Genomic DNA, 19,504 nt, shown 5'->3' on the forward strand with positions numbered 1-19,504 from the left:
TGAAGACAGTCATTTCCCCTTTTAGGCCTTCTTAATATATAATGTTTGAATCGCATTGATCACTTTAGATAATCTGTTCAGGGGATGACAGTCATTTAGAATCCTGTCAAAGGAAGCTCAATGTATTCCCAGGACGGCTACTAGGATTTAAAACAAAACAAAACCAAAAACAAACAAAACAAAACAGGACAATGATTTACCTACCTGATACAAGGCCACACAGAACAGAAAGAGCACCATGTAGATGATTTTGTACATCACAATTTTACCCTCGAAGCTGACGAAGAAGAACATTCCTCCACAGACGTAGATCCAATACTTGATGAACATGGCCACCACCAGATTGCCCAGCACTTTCATGATGTCCTGGTCGTCATCTTCCTCCACTTCCTCTTCCTCTTCCTTCCTTCTCTCTTGCTTCTCTTCCTTGGCTTCCTCTTCCTCCTTCTCTTCGGCCTCTCCTTCCATTTGTATATCTTGCTCATCATCTTCAAAATAGAAGACTGTGCTGTTATACTTAGCTGGTCCCCTGCCTGGAGCCACACTCCAACTGGGTGTTGTGTGGGGGGCATGGAAGCGCATGTTTTATGTGTTACTCTGTGATTTGAATGATTTCGGACTGTTCCAGTAAACAAGGCAGCATTTATAATGAATCATAATCAAGTTGCATAACCTTTGTGAAATACAGTTTAAAAGATATGAACCTGGTAATATTTTATTCTCATCTTTTTACAATACCTGATTTCATTTCCAGGATCCAATGACAGCTTTATATACTGCAGGATCTAGAAAAGTTAAGTACAGTGCCCCTCGCCCCCCATTCCGTGGTTTTGCTTTCCACCATTTTAGCTACCGAGGTCAACAGCGGTCTGGAAGCAGATGATCCTCCTCCTGACACATGGTCAGAAGGTCCATAACAGTCTAATGCCATGTCACCTGCCTATGTCATTTACCCCATCTCATTGCTGGGCCTTTTCTTATCTCATAGCATCACTAGAAGGCCAAGTACAGCACGAGAAGATATTTTGAGAGAGAGTGAGACCACATTCACATAACTTCTATTACCATGTATTATTATAATTCTTCTATCTTATTATTAGTTGTTCATGGTTTACTGTGCTTAATTTATAATTAACTTTATCATAGGCTTGGAGGTACAGGAAATGACATAGTATCTTTAGGGTTCAGTACTGTCTGCAGCGTCAGGCATCCACTGGGGTCTTGGAACGCATCCCCTATGAACAAGGAGTCCCTTTCTCATGACAATAACACAAATTAAAATGACTATATCAATTTCAAATTCTGATTGTTTCCTGGTTCTGAAAGTGTGACCTTGGATAAACCATTTAACTTCTCTGAACCTGTTTCTTCTTCCCTTAAGTGGGAATCAGTTTTGTGAGGATCGAATGAGAGCTCATTTCTGAAAGCTCCTTGTGAGCTCCCATGTGCGCACTAACTCGGCCCCACTGGAGCCCTGGTTTTGCATCGCTCCAGGTTAATGCTCGGCTTTTATCTGCTCTGAAGTATAGAGGCTTTCTGATGTATGTGGGGAGCCCTCTCTCTCTAATTCTGCTGAGCACAAAACTCCCTAGTCACACCAATTTACCTTTTTCTTCATTTTCCTGACTTCCGATTTTGATCTCAGATAAAAGAGCTTCCTTTTCTTGAAGAGCTTTTTGCTCGGTGAGGTGCTGCCTCAGCAGGAGCCAAAAAGTAATGGTGAAAAGTATCTGAAAGTAGAGAATTAGCAGAACAAGAATTAAGCCACCCATTTGAAGTGTAAATACAATTCAACATATACAATATTTTCTCCACATTTCAGCGGAAACACAATAAATAAGCCTCTCTGTATGAGACAGAGTCGGGTAGCCACTGGATTTCACCTGAAAATCACTGGCTTTGAAATCCCCTTTGCTGAAGACACGAACAAGCATGTCTGAGGGCCAGGAGGTCATTCGGTAGCGTGTGGGGGCCCAGGGAAGGTGTCCCAACAGCCCAAACTACTTCCATCTGGGCCGGAAGTCAGCTTTGGCAACTGGTCTCCCCGGAGGAGCTAGTCCTTGCTTTCCTGTCCCGACTATGACATAAGCACAGTTGCAACAGGAAGACATATTTCTTCCATAATACTCGTTGACTCTGCAATGTTCCTTGGGATGAAGAATTCCACAGATGGGAAAAAGAACATTTCATCCCAGAAAACAGAACCCTTTAATATCCCATTCATCTCCCAAAGCTGAAGGAAGAATTGTTCTAAGTGTCCGTATTTGTATGTTAAGGTTTTGCAGAGAGCTAGGGAAAAAAAAAAGCTGATGCTTTTGGGGAGCTCCTTCTTCAGGGGATATAGGACCTGGCACATAGTGGTTGTTTCGTACTAGCTTTATGGCAATACAATTTACAATGCCATACAATTTACCCATTTGGAGTGTGCAACTCAGTGGTTTTTAGTAGTCACAGAGTTGTGCGACCAACTCTGTGATCAACTGTAGAATATTCTCATCACCCCACAAGAAGCCCCAGAACAGTCACCCCGTTCCTGCCCACCTCAGCCCTGGCCAACCACTAATTTACTTTCTGTCTCTACAGACTGCCTAATCTGGGCATTTAATGTAAGTGGAATTACTTACTAAACATTCTTTGGCTGGTGGCTTCTTTTATTTGGCATAATGTTTTCAAGGCTTGTTCCTGTTGAAGCCTGTGCTGGCCCCTCACTTCTTCTTATTATTTGGTAATATTCCATTGTATGGACAGACAACATTTCATTTCTCAGTTGATGGGCATTTAGGTTGTTACATTTTTTTGAGGCTATTAAGAATAACACTGCTATGAACACTCACGCGCAGGTCTTTGTGTGGACATAGGTTTTCAGTTCTCTTGGGTATAATACCTAGGAGTGGAATTGCTGGGTCTTATGGCAATTCTATGTTTAACCTTTGGAGGAACTGACAGACCATTTTCTGAAGTGGCTGCAGAATTCTCCATGCCCCCCAAGCAGTGTATGGGGTTCCAGTTTCTCCATGTCCTCATTAATACTTATTATCGTCTGACTTTTTTTTAAGATTTTATTTATTTATTTGAGAGAGAGTGAGCAGGAGAAAAGGAGCAGGGAGAGGGAGAAGCAGACTCCCCATTGAGCAGGGAGCCTGACGCAGGGCTTGATTCCGGGACCCTGAGATCATGACCTGAACCGAAGGCAGACACTTAACCGACTGAGCCACTCAGGTGCCCCCTGTCTATCTTTTTGATTCTAGCCATCCTGGTGAGTGTGAAGTGGCATTTCACTGTGGTTCATAGTAGGATTTTAATAAATATTTGCCAAAGACATGAAAAAAAGTAGGCAAATGAACTGGTCAATTTTACTTTGACTAACTGCCCACTTGACAACCCATAAATATCCACTTCTCCTTTGCCTTCAGGATAAACCAGTCCCAGTCAGTCTGGGACAACATGTTTAGGGCCTAAGAAGTCAAGAACCAGAGTGCCTCCACTTCTGAAAACTTGGCATTAAACTTCTGGGAGTCACAACAAATTGAACTATAGCTACAATTTGGGAAAGAAATCTGTTTCTCTAGTACATGTCTAAAGAGCTTAGGAATACTCAGGGGCAGATGGGGCACCTTTCCTGGAAGAGGTGATTTACAAGCCCAGTTTGGAAGGTGCGGTTGATGTAGTTTGATGGAGCGGGGAACACATTCTAGCAGCTGAAGGATGCTACCGAGGAGCTGAGTCTGGCTCCCCCAGACTGGCCAGACCTCTGAGGACCCAGGACATATTCTTTCTTTCTCTCACTTTCCATCACAGTGACCCATTCAGTACTCTGCAGTGTGTTTAATAATGTACTTTGACACAGGGGGCGGAGCAAGATGGTGGAGGAGTAGGAGACCTGGATTTCCTCTGGTCTCAGGAATTCAGCTGGATAGGGATCAAACCATTCTGAACACCTACAAACTCAACAGGAGATCGAAGAAAAGAATAGCAACAACTCTCTGAACAGAAAAGCGACCACTTTCTGGAAGGTAGGACGTGCGGAGAAGTGAATCCGAGGCGATATTCGGGAAGATAGACGGCGGGGGAGGGGCCTCCATCGGCCGCTTCTGGCAAGTGATAGAGCCATGGAGCACAAAATCGGAACTTTTAGAAGTCTGCTCCGCTGAGGGACGTCACTCTGGTGGCTAAGTGGGAGGTGGAACCCTCGTGGGACAGTGTGGTCTCAGGACCCTCGGGGTCACAGAAAGACCGGGGGTGCCTGAGTGCGGCAGAGCTCCCAGGTATCGGAGCGGGGAAGCTGGCTGCAGAGACGGAGCCCAGGCGCGGGCTCTCAGCTCGGGGTTGCCATAGACCGTGATCTGCGGCACAGTTGGGCCACCACTCCTCCAGCAGGGACCCAACCAGCGGCAGATCCGGGGAGACTCACCTTCTTCCCCCGGGAGGAGAGGTGCGGGAGCACACTGCGGGGATCTGCTGGGTTTGGAGACTCCACGCGGGGTCGGGTGCCAGAGATAGAAACGCGTGGTCACAGTCCGGGTGAGCACGGAGTGCGGCCGGAGACCGGGGAGACGGGAGTGACTGACTGCTTTTCTCTGGGGGCTCATTGAGGAGCGGGACCCCGAGTTCTCGGCTACTCCAGGGCGGAGACTGGGAGGCCGCCATTTTCACTCTCCACCTCCAAAGCCCTAGGGAAAGCTTGCAGGGAACAAAAGCTCCCGAGAGCAAACCTGAGCAGATTACTTAGCCCGGACCGGGCAAGGGCGGGGCAATTCTGCCTCCGGCAAAGACATTTGGGAACCACGGCAACAGGCCCCTCCCCCAGAAGATCAGCGAGAACAGCCAGCCAAGACCAAGTTCACTGATCAATGAGAACGTCAGAACTCCAGCGCTAGGGGAATACTGCACATAGAATTCATGGCTTTTTTTACCATGATTCTTTAGTCTTTCAAAGTTAATTATTTTTTTTAACTGTCTTTTTCTTTTTTTTTTTTGAATTTTTCTTTTTCCCTTTTTCAACCAACATCTTATCAATCCCTTTTTAAAAAAAAAAACATTTTTATTTTTCATTTTTAGAATCATATTCTATCCCTTCATAGTAGTTACCCGTATTTTTGGCATATATATATAAGTTATTCTCTCTTTAAAATTTTGAGATAGTTTCTTCTAACAGATCAAAATATACTCTAAATCTCTAGTGTATGGTTTTTTTCTACTCCCTTGCCTGATCACATTCTCTCCCTTTTTTCTTTTTTTTTTTTTAAATCCTCTTCTTTCTTTTTTCAAACAACTTATCAATTCCTTTTATAAAATTTTTTATAATTTCCATCTTTACAGTCATATTCCATCCCTTCATCATATCAACCCTTATTTTTGTACATATATAAGTTTTTCTTTCTTTAAAATTTTGGGAGGGACTTTCTTTTAACAGACCAAAATACACCCAAAATCTAGTGTGTGGCACTGATCTATAAACCAGCCTGATCATATTTGATCACATTCTGTTTTTGTTTTGTTTTGTTTTGTTCTGTTTTTGTTTGTTTTTATCTTTATCTTTTTCTTTTTTCTTTTTTTCTTTCTTTTTCTTTTTTCTCTCTTTCCCTTTCTTTTCCCACTGCTTCAGGTCTTTTCTGATTGGTTTAGAGTATATTTTCTGGGGACGTTGTTACCCTGCTAGCATTTTGTTCTCTCATTAATCTATTCTCCTCTGCACAAAATGACAAGACGGAAAAAATCACCTCAACAAAAAGAACAAGAGGTAGTACAGACTACTCAATACGGACATTAGTACGATGTCAGATCTAGAGTTCAGAATCATCACTTTAAAGATACTAGCTGGGCTTGAAAAAAGCATGGAAGTTATTAGAGAAACCCTTTCTGGAGAAGTAAAAGAACTAAAATCTAACCAAGTAGAAATCAAAAAGTCTATTAATGAGGTGCAATCAAATGTGGGGGCGCTAACTGCTAGGATAAATGAGGCAGAAGAGAGAATCAGTGAGATAGAAGACCAAATGATGGAAAATAAAGAAGCTGAGAAAAAGAGAGATAAACAACTACTGGATCACGAGGGCAGAATTCGAGAGATAAGCGATACCATAAGACGAAACAACATTAGAATAATTGGGATCCCAGAAGAAGAAGAAAGAGAGAGAGGGGCAGAAGGTATAATGGAGCAAGTTATAGCAGAGAACTTCCCTAATTTGGGGAAGGAAACAGGCATCAAAATCCAGGAAGCACAGAGAACCCCTCTCAAAATCAATAAAAATAGGTCAACACCCCGACATCTAATAGTAAAACTTACGAGTCTCAGAGACAAAGAGAAAATCCTGAAAGCAGCTCGGGAGAAGAGATATGTAACCTACAATGGTAGAAACATTAGATTGGCAACAGACTTATCCACAGAGACCTGGCAGGCCAGAAAGGACTGGCAGGACATATTCAGAGCACTAAATGAGAAAAATATGCAGCCAAGAATACTATATCCAGCTAGGCTGTCATTGAAAATAGAAGGAGAGATAAAAAGCTTCCAGGACAAACAAAAACTAAAGGAATTTGCAAACACGAAACCAGCCCTACAAGAAATATTGAAAGGGGTCTTCTAAGCAAAGAGAGAGCCTAAAAGCAACATAGACCAGAAAGGAACACAAACAATATACAGTAACAGTCACCTTAGAGGCAATACAATGGCACTAAATTCCTATCTTTCAATAGTTACCCTGAATGTAAATGGGCTAAATGCCCCAATCAAAAGACACAGGCTATCAGATTGGATTAAAAAACAAGACCCATCGATATGCTGTCTGCAAGAGACTCATTTTAGACCCAAAGACACCCCCAGATTGAAAGTGAGGGGGTGGAAAACCATTTACCATACTAATGGACACCAAAAGAAAGCTGGGGTGGCAATCCTTACATCAGACAAATTAGATTTTAAACCAAAGACTGTAATAAGAGATGAGGAAGGACACTATATCCTACTTAAAGGGTCTATCCAACAAGAAGATCTAACAATTGTAAATATCTATACCCCTAACATGGGAGCAGCCAATTATATAAGCCAATTAATAACAAAAGCAAAGAAACACATCAACAACAATACAATAATAGTGGGGGACTTTAACACCACCCTCACTGAAATGGACAGATCGTCTAAGCAAAAGATCAACAAGGAAATAAAGACTTTAAATGACACACTGGACCAAATGGACTTCACAGACATATTCAGAACATTCCATCCCAAAGCAACGGAATACACATTCTTCTCTAGTGCCCATGGAACATTCTCCAGAATAGATCACATCCTAGGTCATAAATCAGGTCTCAACCGGTACCAAAAGATTGGGATCATTCCCTGCCTATTTTCAGACCACAATGCTTTGAAACTAGAACTCAATCACAAGAGGAAAGTCAGAAAGAACTCAAATACATGGAGGCTAAAGAGCATCCTATTGAAGAATGAATGGGTCAACCAGGAAATTAAAGAAGAATTAAAAAAAGTCATGGAAACCAATGAAAATGAAAACACAACTATCCAAAATCTTTGGGATACAGCAAAGGCAGTCCTAAGAGGAAAGTATATAGCAATACAAGCCTTTCTCAAGAAACAAGAAAGGTCTCAAGTACACAACCTAACCCTACACCTAAAGGAGCTGGAGAAAGAACAGCAAATAAAGCCTAAACCCAGCAGGAGAAGAGAAATCATAAAGATCAGAGCAGAAATCAATGAAATAGGAACCAAAAGAAGAGTAGAACAGATCAATGAAACTAGGAACTGGTTCTTTGAAAGAATTAACAAGATTGATAAACCCCTGGCCAGACTTATCAAAAAGAAAAGAGAAATGACCCAAATCAACAAAATCATGAATGAAAGAGGAGAAATCACAACCAACACCAAAGAAATACAAACAATTATAAGAACATGTTATGAGCAACTCTATGCCAGCAAATTAGATAACCTGGAAGGAATGGATGCATTCCTAGAGATGTATCAACTACCAAAACGGAACCAGGAAGAAATAGAAAACCTGAACAGACCTATAACCACTAAGGAAATTGAAGCAGTCATCAAAAATCTCCCAAAACACAAAAGCCCAGGGCCAGATGGCTTCCCAGGGGAATTCTACCAAACATTTCAAGAAGAATTAATACCTATTCTTCTGAAACTGTTCCAAAATATAGAAATGGAAGGAAAACTTACAAACTCATTTTATGAGGCCAGCATTACCTTGATCCCAAAACCAGACAAAGACCCCATCAAAAAGGAGAATTACAGACCAATATCCCTGATGAACATGGATGCAAAAATTCTCACCAAAATACTAGCCAATAGGATCCAACAGTACATTAAAAGGATTCTTCACCACGACCAAGTGGGATTTATCCCTGGGCTGCAAGGTTGGTTCAACATCCGCAAATCAATCAACGTGATACAATACATTAACAAAAGAAAGAACAAGAACCATATGATCCTCTCAATAGATGCAGAAAAAGCATTTGACAAAGTACAGCATCCTTTCTTGATCAAAACTCTTCAGAGTATAGGGATGGAGGGTACATACCTCAATATCATAAAAGCCATCTATGAAAAACCTACAGCGAATATCATTCTCAATGGGGAAAAACTGAGAGCTTTCCCCCTCAAGGTAGGAACATGGCAGGGATGTCCACTATCACCACTGCTATTCAACATAGTATTAGAAGTCCTAGCCACAGCAATCAGACAACAAAAAGAAATAAAAGGCATTCAAATCCGCAAAGAAGAAGTCAAACTCTCACTCTTTGCAGATGATATGATACTTTATGTGGAAAATCCCAAAGACTCCACCCCAAAACTGCTAGAACTCATACAGGAATTCAGTCAAGTGGCAGGATATAAAATCAATGCACAGAAGTCAGTGGCATTCCTATACACCAACAACAAGTCAGAAGAAAGAGAAATTAAGGAGTCGATCCCATTTACAATTGCACCCAAAACCATAAGATACCTAGGAATAAATCTAACCAAAGAGGCAAAGGATCTGTACTCAGAAAACTATAAAATACTCATGAAAGAAATTGAGGAAGACACAAAGAAATGGAAAAACGTTCCATGCTCATGGATTGGAAGAACAAATATTGTGAAGATGTCAATCCTACCTAGAGCAATCTACACATTCAATGCAATCCCCATCAAAATACCATCCACTTTTTTCAAAGAAATGGAACAAATAATCCTAAAATTTGTATGGAACCAGAAAAGACCCCGAATAGCCAGAGGAATGTTGAAAAAGAAAAGCAAAGCTGGCGGTATCACAATTCCGGACTTCTAGCTCTACTACAAAGCTGTCATCATCAAGACAGTATGGTACTGGCACAAAAACGGACACATAGATCAATGGAACAGAATAGAGAGCCCAGAAATGGACCCTCAACTATATGGTCACCTAATCTTCGACAAAGCAGGAAAGAATGTCCAATGGCAAAAAGACAGTCTCTTCAACAAATGGTGTTGGGAAAATTGGACAGCCACATGCAGAAGAATGAAACTGGACCATTTCCTTACACCACACACAAAAATAGACTCAAAATGGTTGAAAGACCTCAATGGGAGACAGGAGTCCATCAAAATCCTAGAGGAGAACACAGGCAGCAACCTCTTCGACCTTAGCCGCAGCAACTTCTTCCTAGAAACATTGCCAAAGGCAAGGGAAGCAAGGGCAAAAATGAACTATTGGGACTGTATCAAGATAAAAAGCTTTTGCAAAGCAAAGGAAACAGTCAACAAAACCAAAAGACAACTGACAGAATGGGAGAAGATATTTGCAAATGACATATCAGATAAAGGGCTAGTATCCAAAATCTATAAAGAACTCATCAAACTCAACACCCAAAGAACAAAGAATCCAATCAAGAAATGGGCAGAAGACATGAACAGACATTTTTCCAAAGAAGACATCCAAATGGCCAACAGACACATGAAAAAGTGTTCAATATCGCTCGGCATCAGGGAAATCCAAATCAAAACCTCAATGAGATACCACCTCACACCAGTCAGAATGGCTAAAATTAAAAGTCAGGAAAGGACAGATGTTGGCGGGGATGCGGAGAAAGGGGAACCCTCGTACACTGTTGGTGGGAATGCAAGCTGGTGCAGCCACTCTGGAAAACAGTATGGAGGTTCCTCAAAAAGTTGAAAATAGAGCTACCATATGATCCAGCAATTGCACTACTGGGTATTTACCCCAAAGATACAAAAGTAGGGACCTGAAAGGGTACGTGCACCCCGATGTTTATAGCAGCAATGTCCACAATAGCCAAACTGTGGAAAGAGCCAAGATGTCCATCAACAGATGAATGGATAAAGAAGAGGTGGTATATATATACAATGGAATATTATGCAGCCATCAAAAGGAATGAGATCTTGCCATTTGCAAGGACGTGGATGGAACTGGAGGGTATTATGCTGAGTGAAATAAGTCAAACAGAGAAAGACATGTATCATATGACCTCACTGATATGAGGAATTCTTAATCTCAGGAAACAAACTGAGGGTTGCTGGAGTGGGGGGTGGGGTGGGAGGGATGGGGTGACTGGGTGATGGACACTGGGGAGGGTATGTGCTCTGGTAAGCGCTGTGAATTGTGCAAGACTGTTGAATCTCAGATCTGTACCTCTGAAACAAATAATGCAATATATGTTAAGAAAGGAAAAAAGAAGAAGAAGAATGTAGCAGGAGGGGAGGAAGGAAGGGGGGGGAATTGGAGGGGGAGAAGAACCATGAGAGACGATGGACTCTGAAAAACAAACTGAGGGTTCTAGAGGCGAGGGGGGTGGGAGGATGGGTTAGCCTGGTGATGGGTATTGAGGAGGGCACGTTCTGCATGGAGCACTGGGTGTTATGCACAAACAATGAATCATGGAACACTATATCTAAAACTAATGATGTAATGTATGGGGATTAACATAACAATAAAAAAATTTAAAAAAAAAGAAAAAAAAATAATGTACTTTGACAAATGTCATCATGATATTTTATGATCTTAGGTTGTGTTGTTAACCTTGATAAGGCCTTGCATTTTTTTTTTTTAAATTCCTGGGTACACTAAAATATAAGTGCAGACCCTATTTTCTCCAGAATAACACCTCTTTTTTTTTTTTTTTTTTTTGGTTTTGTTTTGTTTTGTTTTGTTTTTATTTGACAGAGAGAGAGATAGCGACAGCAGGAACACAAGCAGGGGGAGTGGGAGAGGGAGAAGCAGGCTTCCTGCCGAGCAGGGAGCCCGATGTGGGACTCGATCCCGGGACTCCGGGATCATGACCTGAGCCGAAGGCAGACGCTTAACGACTGAGCCACCCAGGCGCCCCAACACTGCTTTTTTAAAAACAAATAATACATTTATTTCTCCAAAAATATCCCCCAACCCCAAGAGCTATTTATTTTATTTTATTTTATTTTATTTTATTTTATTTTATTTATTTGAGAGAGAGAGCAGGAACATGAGTAGGAGGAGGGATAGAGGGAAAGGAAAGGGAGAAGCAGATTCCCCACTGAGCAGGGAGCCTGACATGGGGCTTGATCCCAGGACCCCCGAAGGCAGACGCTTAAACGACTGAGCCACCCAGGTGCCCCAGAGCTGTTCATTTTAGATTAGACAGGAGGTAGTTCAACCAGTTAGCTGGCATACATTTCAGATGTCTCACCAATATTCCGAGCCAGGTTGAAATGGATTTGCATAGTCAAAAGGTGAGGTTTTGAATTTCTTTTATAAAGATAAGACTAACTTCCCAGTTTTGGATGTGTGTTTAAGGGGAGAGAAGGAGAGGGAAGAGTGTGAGACAAAAGTGACTTGTCAGTGAAAATATTCTGTGGGACTTTCAGCTAGAGTGGAGTTTGAGAGAGAAAGGAAGGAAGTTGCCATGGTCTGTGAACTCGGGATTATGATCTAATGTCTATCATTACTATTCACCTGTTAGGAGTTTCTCCTTTACCCCAGTAGCCTTCATCAAAAAGTCTGTTATGAGAACCAATCCTTGGTATCTACTAGCACCCCATTCAGGCCTGGTTGCCTTGGATACGGGGTGTCTGGTAACCTGTAAAAAAAAGGTGCTTGCTCTCGGGAAAGGTGGGTTTCGTGTGATGTAAATTCATGTCCCTTTCAGAGAGTGATTCTCTGCCTAGAGGAGAAAGGTGTTCAAGGCTTATGGAGTAAGGACACGAGACTGCTTTCACGGTCTTAACACAATGTCATCAACACAACGGACACGTGTGTTTAGAGTCTGCCACGCTGTCCACAAAATAGAAAGGTTGGGGCATATAATCTTCTGAAATAAAAGCTATTAAAATGGACCATGAAAATAATGAGTACTGAAAGATCATGAACCTTGTTGCTACAAATTGAAGGCATATCATATAATCTGCAGAAGGAAAAAAAAGAGGGTCATACTTAATTTTTGCTGCTAAGAGTGTTTTTTAAGACATAATTGAAGAAAAAATGTTTTTACTAATAATCAGTGATTATCTGTAACAGCAACACATTCAGCCTGTTTTGAAAACTGAGATCAAAGAAAGTCCTCTAACATTTGGATACATTTTACACTGTATTTTCCTGTTTCTCTAATTTCTACTATACTGTAATTGATTAAAATATAGCAGACTATATTTTTCCTTTCAGTGGAAAGCTTTGTTATTTTAAATAAAATCTAAAAGCATGGTGCGATATTTATTCGTGTTTAAATTATAGAGACCACTAAGCATTATAAATTATTTCTTAGAGTTTTTAATCTATTCATTTTTGTAAAGCACTGAATATTTGGAACCCATGTAAGTTAAGTCTGTGCTTGGATATGCTTATTATGATTATTGTGGATTTGTTTCAATGTTTTGTTTTCTTGTTTTCCTATTCACTTACCTTTGAGGCAAGTTCTCCTGGTTCTTTCTTTTCCAAGAATCCTGGGACCTTTTTAATTTCGGGAAGTTCAAAACTCCATATATACTGTAATATCAGCAACAGATTTCCATAGACGACCATGAAAGGAGAGCTGATCATGGCATATTTTCTTCTGTTGCGAATCATCCAAAGGGTGCATGACCAAATCAACAACACAAATGTCAACCAGCTGTGATACGTGATGCTCCAAGCCTCGAGGAAAAAGGGAAGAGACAACACACAACGGTGATGAGTACAACGTAGTGTTCGCCCGCTCTGCTAACTTAGAAGTTCTCTAAAAGGAAAAAGTCAATAATATTCAATCCAGGGAGAAGAGAGAGTGGTGAAATCACAGAGAGACATCCCAACCTGGGGCATAGGAACGAACTGAAGAGAAAGACTGATCCTGCTGAGAAGAACATTGTTTTTTAACTTCCCGCACGGAATGGAGCCAAGGGCATGGGTGTCTTCTTTCTAATCTTTTTTCCCTTTAGGTATAAAGGTCTTCATCTTCACCCTACTTTACAGTATTAAAAGCAACTGTAAGTGCTTTATCCCTTCTTTTTCCAAAGTAGCTTGGGAGTGATTTACGTCATTTAAGAGTGCCAGGTAGGGGTGCCTGGGTGGCTCAGACCGTTAAGCGTCTGCCTTCAGCTCAGGTCATGATCCCAGAGTCCTGGGATCAAGCCCTGCATCGGGGTCCCTGCTCAGCAGGGAGCCTGCTTCTCCCTCTCTCTGCCTGGTGCTTCCCCTGCTTGTATACTCTCTCTCTGTCAAAAATAAATAAAATCTTAAAAAAAAAAAAATTGCCAGGTAAATGTGGCCATAGCTGGGCTCTGAAATGGAAGCTGTGGGTATCACTAGAGTACTAGAGTAAGTACACAAGTCAGGGCTTAGAGATCACTCTGGGATTATCTAAGAAGATGTACACAATATAAATGAGAAAGTTTACACAAGGAAGGTGTGTCTTTGGCTTCTGCACACTCCAAACAATAAAACCAAGTTCATTTAAAGGCCAGCCTCAGCTTCTGTCCTGTAAGGGGTAGGACTAAAGAGCCATCAGACTCACTGGACAAATGATACATTTTCTTTCATTCACATGAAATTTGCAAAGAATCAGAAATGTATCTCAAAGGGCAGCTCCCAGGACAATACATAAATCAGGCTCAAGACTATTATTAACTTCCAGAAATCCATCTTTTCTTACCATGATCTCTGATACTAAATCTTTGTAAAAAGATGTTTAAAAGCATTTTCTAGATATGTTTGAGGCTAATTGAAATCAATTGTATTCCTGAATATCATGAATTACCAAGAGTTAGTTGGAAAGTCCAAAATGTTTTACAAGTCTCTTTTGCTTCTGGAAAATAAGTAAGTATTAAGATAAATGAAGTCAGCATGGAACAAACAAATGTGTCCTCTCAACAATTTGCAAATTTGTCCTAAAGGACAGCTAGCTTTCTAAGTGGTGAATTATTTAAAATTTTTGGATGAAACATACGATAAACATAAACATATTTTTATATGATAAGTATATGATAAACATGAAAATAAAATTGCTTTTATTAAAATTAGTGACTGATAACCACTAGCAAGGCTGAATTATTTTCATGAAAATATGCTTTCTTGGAAATATTGTTTATCAGAAGTTAGGTAACATTAAATGCTTCTGCATTTGCATTAAATAGTGTATTTAATGCATTTATCTCGGTATGAAATGCAGATGTGATTGCCATTTTTGTGTGTGACCCAGGAGAATAATCTTCAGAGATATTATAATTCCAGCAGATTGTTTCCCCCCCAACACACTATTCTTGGGAAGGTGAGGATGATAGAGGAAGAAAAGCAAGTTATGAGGATTTTTTAAACCTCTTTCCTTTTTAATATCTAAGTCATATATGCCTTTCAGTCATGGTAGTTGGGATACTTCTGCATTACGTTCAGTTTCCAGACTGTCTGATAGTGTAGTAAATTCGTACTTTGTAGTTTTGAATAAATACATGTATCATTCTAACAGACTTGGCTCCTCAGGACTGCCCTTTCTGTCTGTGATTAAAACTCTGCTGTAGTGGGGTGCTTCCACGGAAGGCAGGCACATTAAAAAACATTAATATTATGGCTCCGTTAAAACAATGAAAATGGCACCAGACAAGGGCACGTCTTTAATGAAGGATCTGCTCTGTTATGTTGTTTTTACAATAGATTTTTTCTACTAAGTAGCAAAATGTGTTTTTTTTAAAGCTCTCTTTCTTTACAAAAAAAAAGACCAAACTAGGGGCGCCTGAGTGGCTCAGTTGGTTAAGCATCTGCCTTCAGCTCAGGTCATGATCTCAGGGTCCCCCTGCATTGGGCTCCCTGCTCAGTGGGGAGTCTGCTTCTCCCTCTCCTTTTGCCCTCCCTTCCCCCTTTCTTGTGTGCACACATGCTCTCTCTCTCTCAAATAAATAAATAAAATCTTAAAAAAAAAAGACCAAATTTAACTGCCTTATTTTTAGAAAGAGAGAAGAAAGGTGTATATATACTCTTTTGAGTTCAGAATCAGAATTGTAAATTGCATTTATATTCGGTATCTTAAAATTAGAATTTCATTACAGTTTAAATTAGAGGTTGATATATCAAAAATGTCAAAAAGTACCAAGAGCACAGAATTAATATTATTTAAAGAATAGTTTGCAACACTAAATGAGCCATCTTTAATTTCAAGGAGCTTTCTCTTTGCCAGCCCTCTCTCAGATGTGTAGTGGTCCTTACTAGAAGCTGATGTTGACTGAACATACAGGTGCATTTGGAAGACATTCTGAGGGAGTGCCTGGAGAAACTGTGTTTAGGTATTTTCCCCCTAGAGGTATAGAATATTTTCATTTTTTATCATCAAAGTTGTCATGGGATCTCACCACTGACCACAAAATATGAAGAGTTTTGTGATTTTTTAAAAGATTTCATTTATTTATTTGACAGAGAGAGAGCCAGAGAGCACAATGGAGGGAAACAGCAGAGGAGAGGGAGAAGCAGGCTCCCCACTGAGCAGGGAGCCCGATGCGGGGCTCGATCCCAGGACCCCGGAATCATGACCTGAGCCGAAGGCTGACGCTTAACGACTGAGCCACCCAGGCAACCCCCCCCCTTTTTTTAAAGATTTTATTTATTTGAAAGAGAGAGAAAGAAAGAGAGAGAGAGAGAGCACATGAGAGGGGGGAGGGTCAGAGGGAGAAGCAGGCTCCCCACTGAGCAGGGAGCCCAATGCGGGGCTCGATCCCAGGACCCCGGGATCATGACCTGAGCCAAAGGCAGACGCTTAACCAACTGAGCCACCCAATATGGAAGAGTTTTGTGTTAGATAAGTGTTAGGCTTCTCAAAAATAAATCAGATTTCCCATGCAAGTTTGTTTTTAAGACGGTTACAAATTAGACTTTCTGTTGTCTTCTATCTCCAGGCCAAAGGACTATTTTTTTGAAGCTATGATGCTGGAGATGCAAGATGTACCGAGTGAGTATGAACATGCATCAACTGAGCGCTCACAATCGGAAAAGCTCTTGGGAACTCTATTTAGTTGCTTGATGTTCATCCTGGTAACAATTTATTGCAGCTAAGATGGAGTAAAGTCTCCCTCAAATTTGGGGTAAAATGTGAATGTAACTTTCAATGTCTGAAGGAAATAAAAACAGTCTATGTTAATCTTGGACACCTTCAATACCACACAGAGAAACTACCCAACAGATCTTTTATTTTGTTAAATTTATTATTATTATTATTATTTTAGAGAGGGAGGGAGAGAGCAGAGGGAGGGCAGAGGGAGAGAGAGAATCTTAAGCAGGCTCCATGCCCAGCACAGAGCCCGATGCAGGGCTGGATCTCACAACCTTGAGATCACGACCTGTGCTGAAATCAACAGTTGGATGCTTAACCGGCTGAGCCACCCAGGCACAACCCCAATAGATTCTTTTAAACCGGCAAAAAAGGGAACAGTTTCATTTGACAGGCTAATTTGAGAGAGATGTACTAATATTTAAAAGTAGGTTAAATAGAACAGAACATGATTTTGAAATCTGTAGTAGGAAGATCAGAGGAAGAATAAACATAACCAACCATTCCCCACCAAGACATTGGGAAGATTAGGTATTTGTGCCAGCCACGAGAGGATGGTGGGGCATTTGTCGAGCACACTGACTGTCCCCTCTCATACATACCATCATGGCAATGAGGGCACAGATGTAACTTTGTTTCATAATAAACTGAAACACAGAGACCATGGCGTGAACTTTAACACTTTGTTTCTCCTCATGGCTCCTTTCCTCCTCAAATTCTTCCTTCTCATTCTCTTCTTCCTCTTTCTTTTCTAGATAGAGAAATAATTTATATAGCTTTATGCTAATATGTAAATTCTGGGTAAATGTCCCCAGTGCTGTAGCACATATATAGTTTTAGCAGAGACTTTTTTTTAAATTTTATTATGTTAATCACCATACATTACATCATTAGTTTTTGATGTAGTGTTCCATGATTCATTGTTTGCGTATAACACCCAGTGCTCCATTCAATACGTGCCCTCTTTAATACCCATCACCAGGCTAACCCATCCCCCCTCCCCTCTAGAACCCTCAGTTTGTTTCTCAGAGTCCATAGTGTCTCATGTTTCGTCTCCCCCTCTGATTTCCCCCCCTTCATTTTACCCTTCCTACTATCTTCTTCTTTTCTTTAACATCTAATGTATTATTTGTTTCAGAGGTACAGGTCTGTGATTCAATAGTCTTACACAATTCACAGCGCTCACCATAGCACATACCCTCTCCAGTCTCTATCACCCAGCCACCCCAACCCTCCCACCCCCCACCACTCCAGCAACCCTCAGTGTGTTTCCTGAGATTAAGAATTCTTCATATCAGTGAGATCATATGATACATGTCTTTCTCTGATTGATTTATTTCGCTCAGCATAATACCCTCCAGTTCCATCCATGTCGTTGCAAATGGCAAGATTTCATTCCTTTTGATAGCTGCATAATATTCCATTGTATATATATACCACATCTTCTTTATCCATTCATCTGTCGATGGACATCTTGGCTCTTTCCATAGTTTGGCTGTTGTGGACATTGCTGCTATAAACATCGGGGTGCACTACCCCTTCAGATCCCTACATTTGTATCTTCTAATACCCAGAGTGCAATTGCTGGGTCATATGGTAGCTCTATTTTCAACTTTTTGAGGAACCTCCATACTGTTTTCCAGAGTGACTGCACCAGCTTGCATTCCCACCAACAGTGTACGAGGGTTCCCCTTTCTCTAGCAGAGACCTTTATTTAAGACTTCAGAGATTATTTCCAACTAACAAAGCCCTCAGAATTCAAACAGATTCACTAAGTGCTGCCTGGTCAGTGTAATGGAATCCTTACCTCAGAAATCCCAGAAAGAACATCTCAATTTAAGAGAATGTGGAAGGTAGCCTGTAAGATGGTTCCCAATGACTCTACCTCCTGATGTTCATGCCTTTGGGTAGTCCTCGCCCCTTGAGTGTGGGTTGGACCTCTGATGAGCTGCTAACAAATAGGAGGGATGGAATATGACTTCCAAGATTCAGTTTAAAAAGATGGTGGCTTCCGCCTTGGCCACTTTCTCTCATTTTCTTGCTCATTCTGAGAGAAGCCAGCTGCCATGGTGTAAACTGCTCTAAGAAGAGGTCCAGATGGCAAGGAACTGGTGTCTCTGGCGAGCAGTCAGCAAGAGCTTGAGGCCGGTCAATAACTACGTGGGTGGGTGTGAAAGCAGATTCTCCTCAGGCGAGCCTTCAGATGAGACCACAGCCTGAGCCAGCAGCTTATCTACCACCTTACTGGAGACCTTGAACCAGAGAAGCCCATCCTAGTCACACCCGATTCCTGCCCCATGGAAACTGTGACAGTAAATGTCTTAAGCCACTAGGTTTGGGAGTAATCCGTTTTTCAGTAATAGATAACTAATACAAACAGTATCTGCAGTACAGATATAGTGAAGGTGCAGAAAACCAACCAAGCCACCAACTGACCAACCACTTTGCCAGTGTGAGCTCGGCAGCCCATGGTTTCCTTTTAGGTCATGCTGAGGCAGAAAAGTCATACTAAGGATGGAAATATCACGTTAAAAGGAAGAGAGACTGTGGAGGGCTGAGGAGAAGAGGACCAGCAACGGGACAGTACTGGCATAGTGGTGAAGGAAGGATTTCTCCTCAAGATCCCTCCCACAAGTCAGGAAAACTAATTTGATTTCAAAGATGAAGTAATGAGTGACACACTTATGTGAAACGTCCGTTCTGTCCTCCTGTTCAAATTCAATGGGCTACATGTAAGCAGGTTGCATCAGGGAGTTGCTCCGCACCATGAAGAGGATACATAAACCACTGAAACACCAGTGAGCATGCACAGCACCTTGCACAGGCTCCAGAAGTGAGCCTCTAAGTGAGGTGGTGGTATTTCCTCATGCAGAAGCCCGCTGCCCTCCACCCCTCCAATGCTGGGACTGGGGTCTATAAGGGGAAGTCCACGGATCAGAGACAGGAAAAAACAGTCTGATGGATTTTACAGTTTCTGGTGCTACTTCTCTGGTTGTAATGCTGTCTGCATATATAGATTCAAATTTAAAAA

The 19,504-nt window shown here is 41.3% G+C and overlaps 1 protein-coding gene across 3 annotated transcripts in view; it reads right to left on the reverse strand.

The window, feature by feature from the left end:
* Positions 1-19,504, reverse strand: part of PIEZO2 (piezo type mechanosensitive ion channel component 2) — a 492,797-nt gene that overhangs the window by 113,566 nt on the left and 359,727 nt on the right. For all 3 annotated transcript variants that reach the window (XM_078060633.1, XM_078060632.1, XM_078060634.1), the window contains exons 12-15: positions 17,076-17,224; positions 12,870-13,100; positions 1,607-1,730; positions 205-488 (exon numbers count right to left, since the gene is read on the reverse strand). In XM_078060633.1, the coding sequence (XP_077916759.1) occupies positions 205-488; positions 1,607-1,730; positions 12,870-13,100; positions 17,076-17,224 (788 nt within the window). The remainder of the gene's footprint in view (positions 1-204; positions 489-1,606; positions 1,731-12,869; positions 13,101-17,075; positions 17,225-19,504) is intronic.

This window comes from Halichoerus grypus, chromosome 13, assembly GCF_964656455.1.
Source record: "Halichoerus grypus chromosome 13, mHalGry1.hap1.1, whole genome shotgun sequence".
Taxonomy (NCBI): Eukaryota; Metazoa; Chordata; class Mammalia; order Carnivora; family Phocidae; genus Halichoerus; species Halichoerus grypus.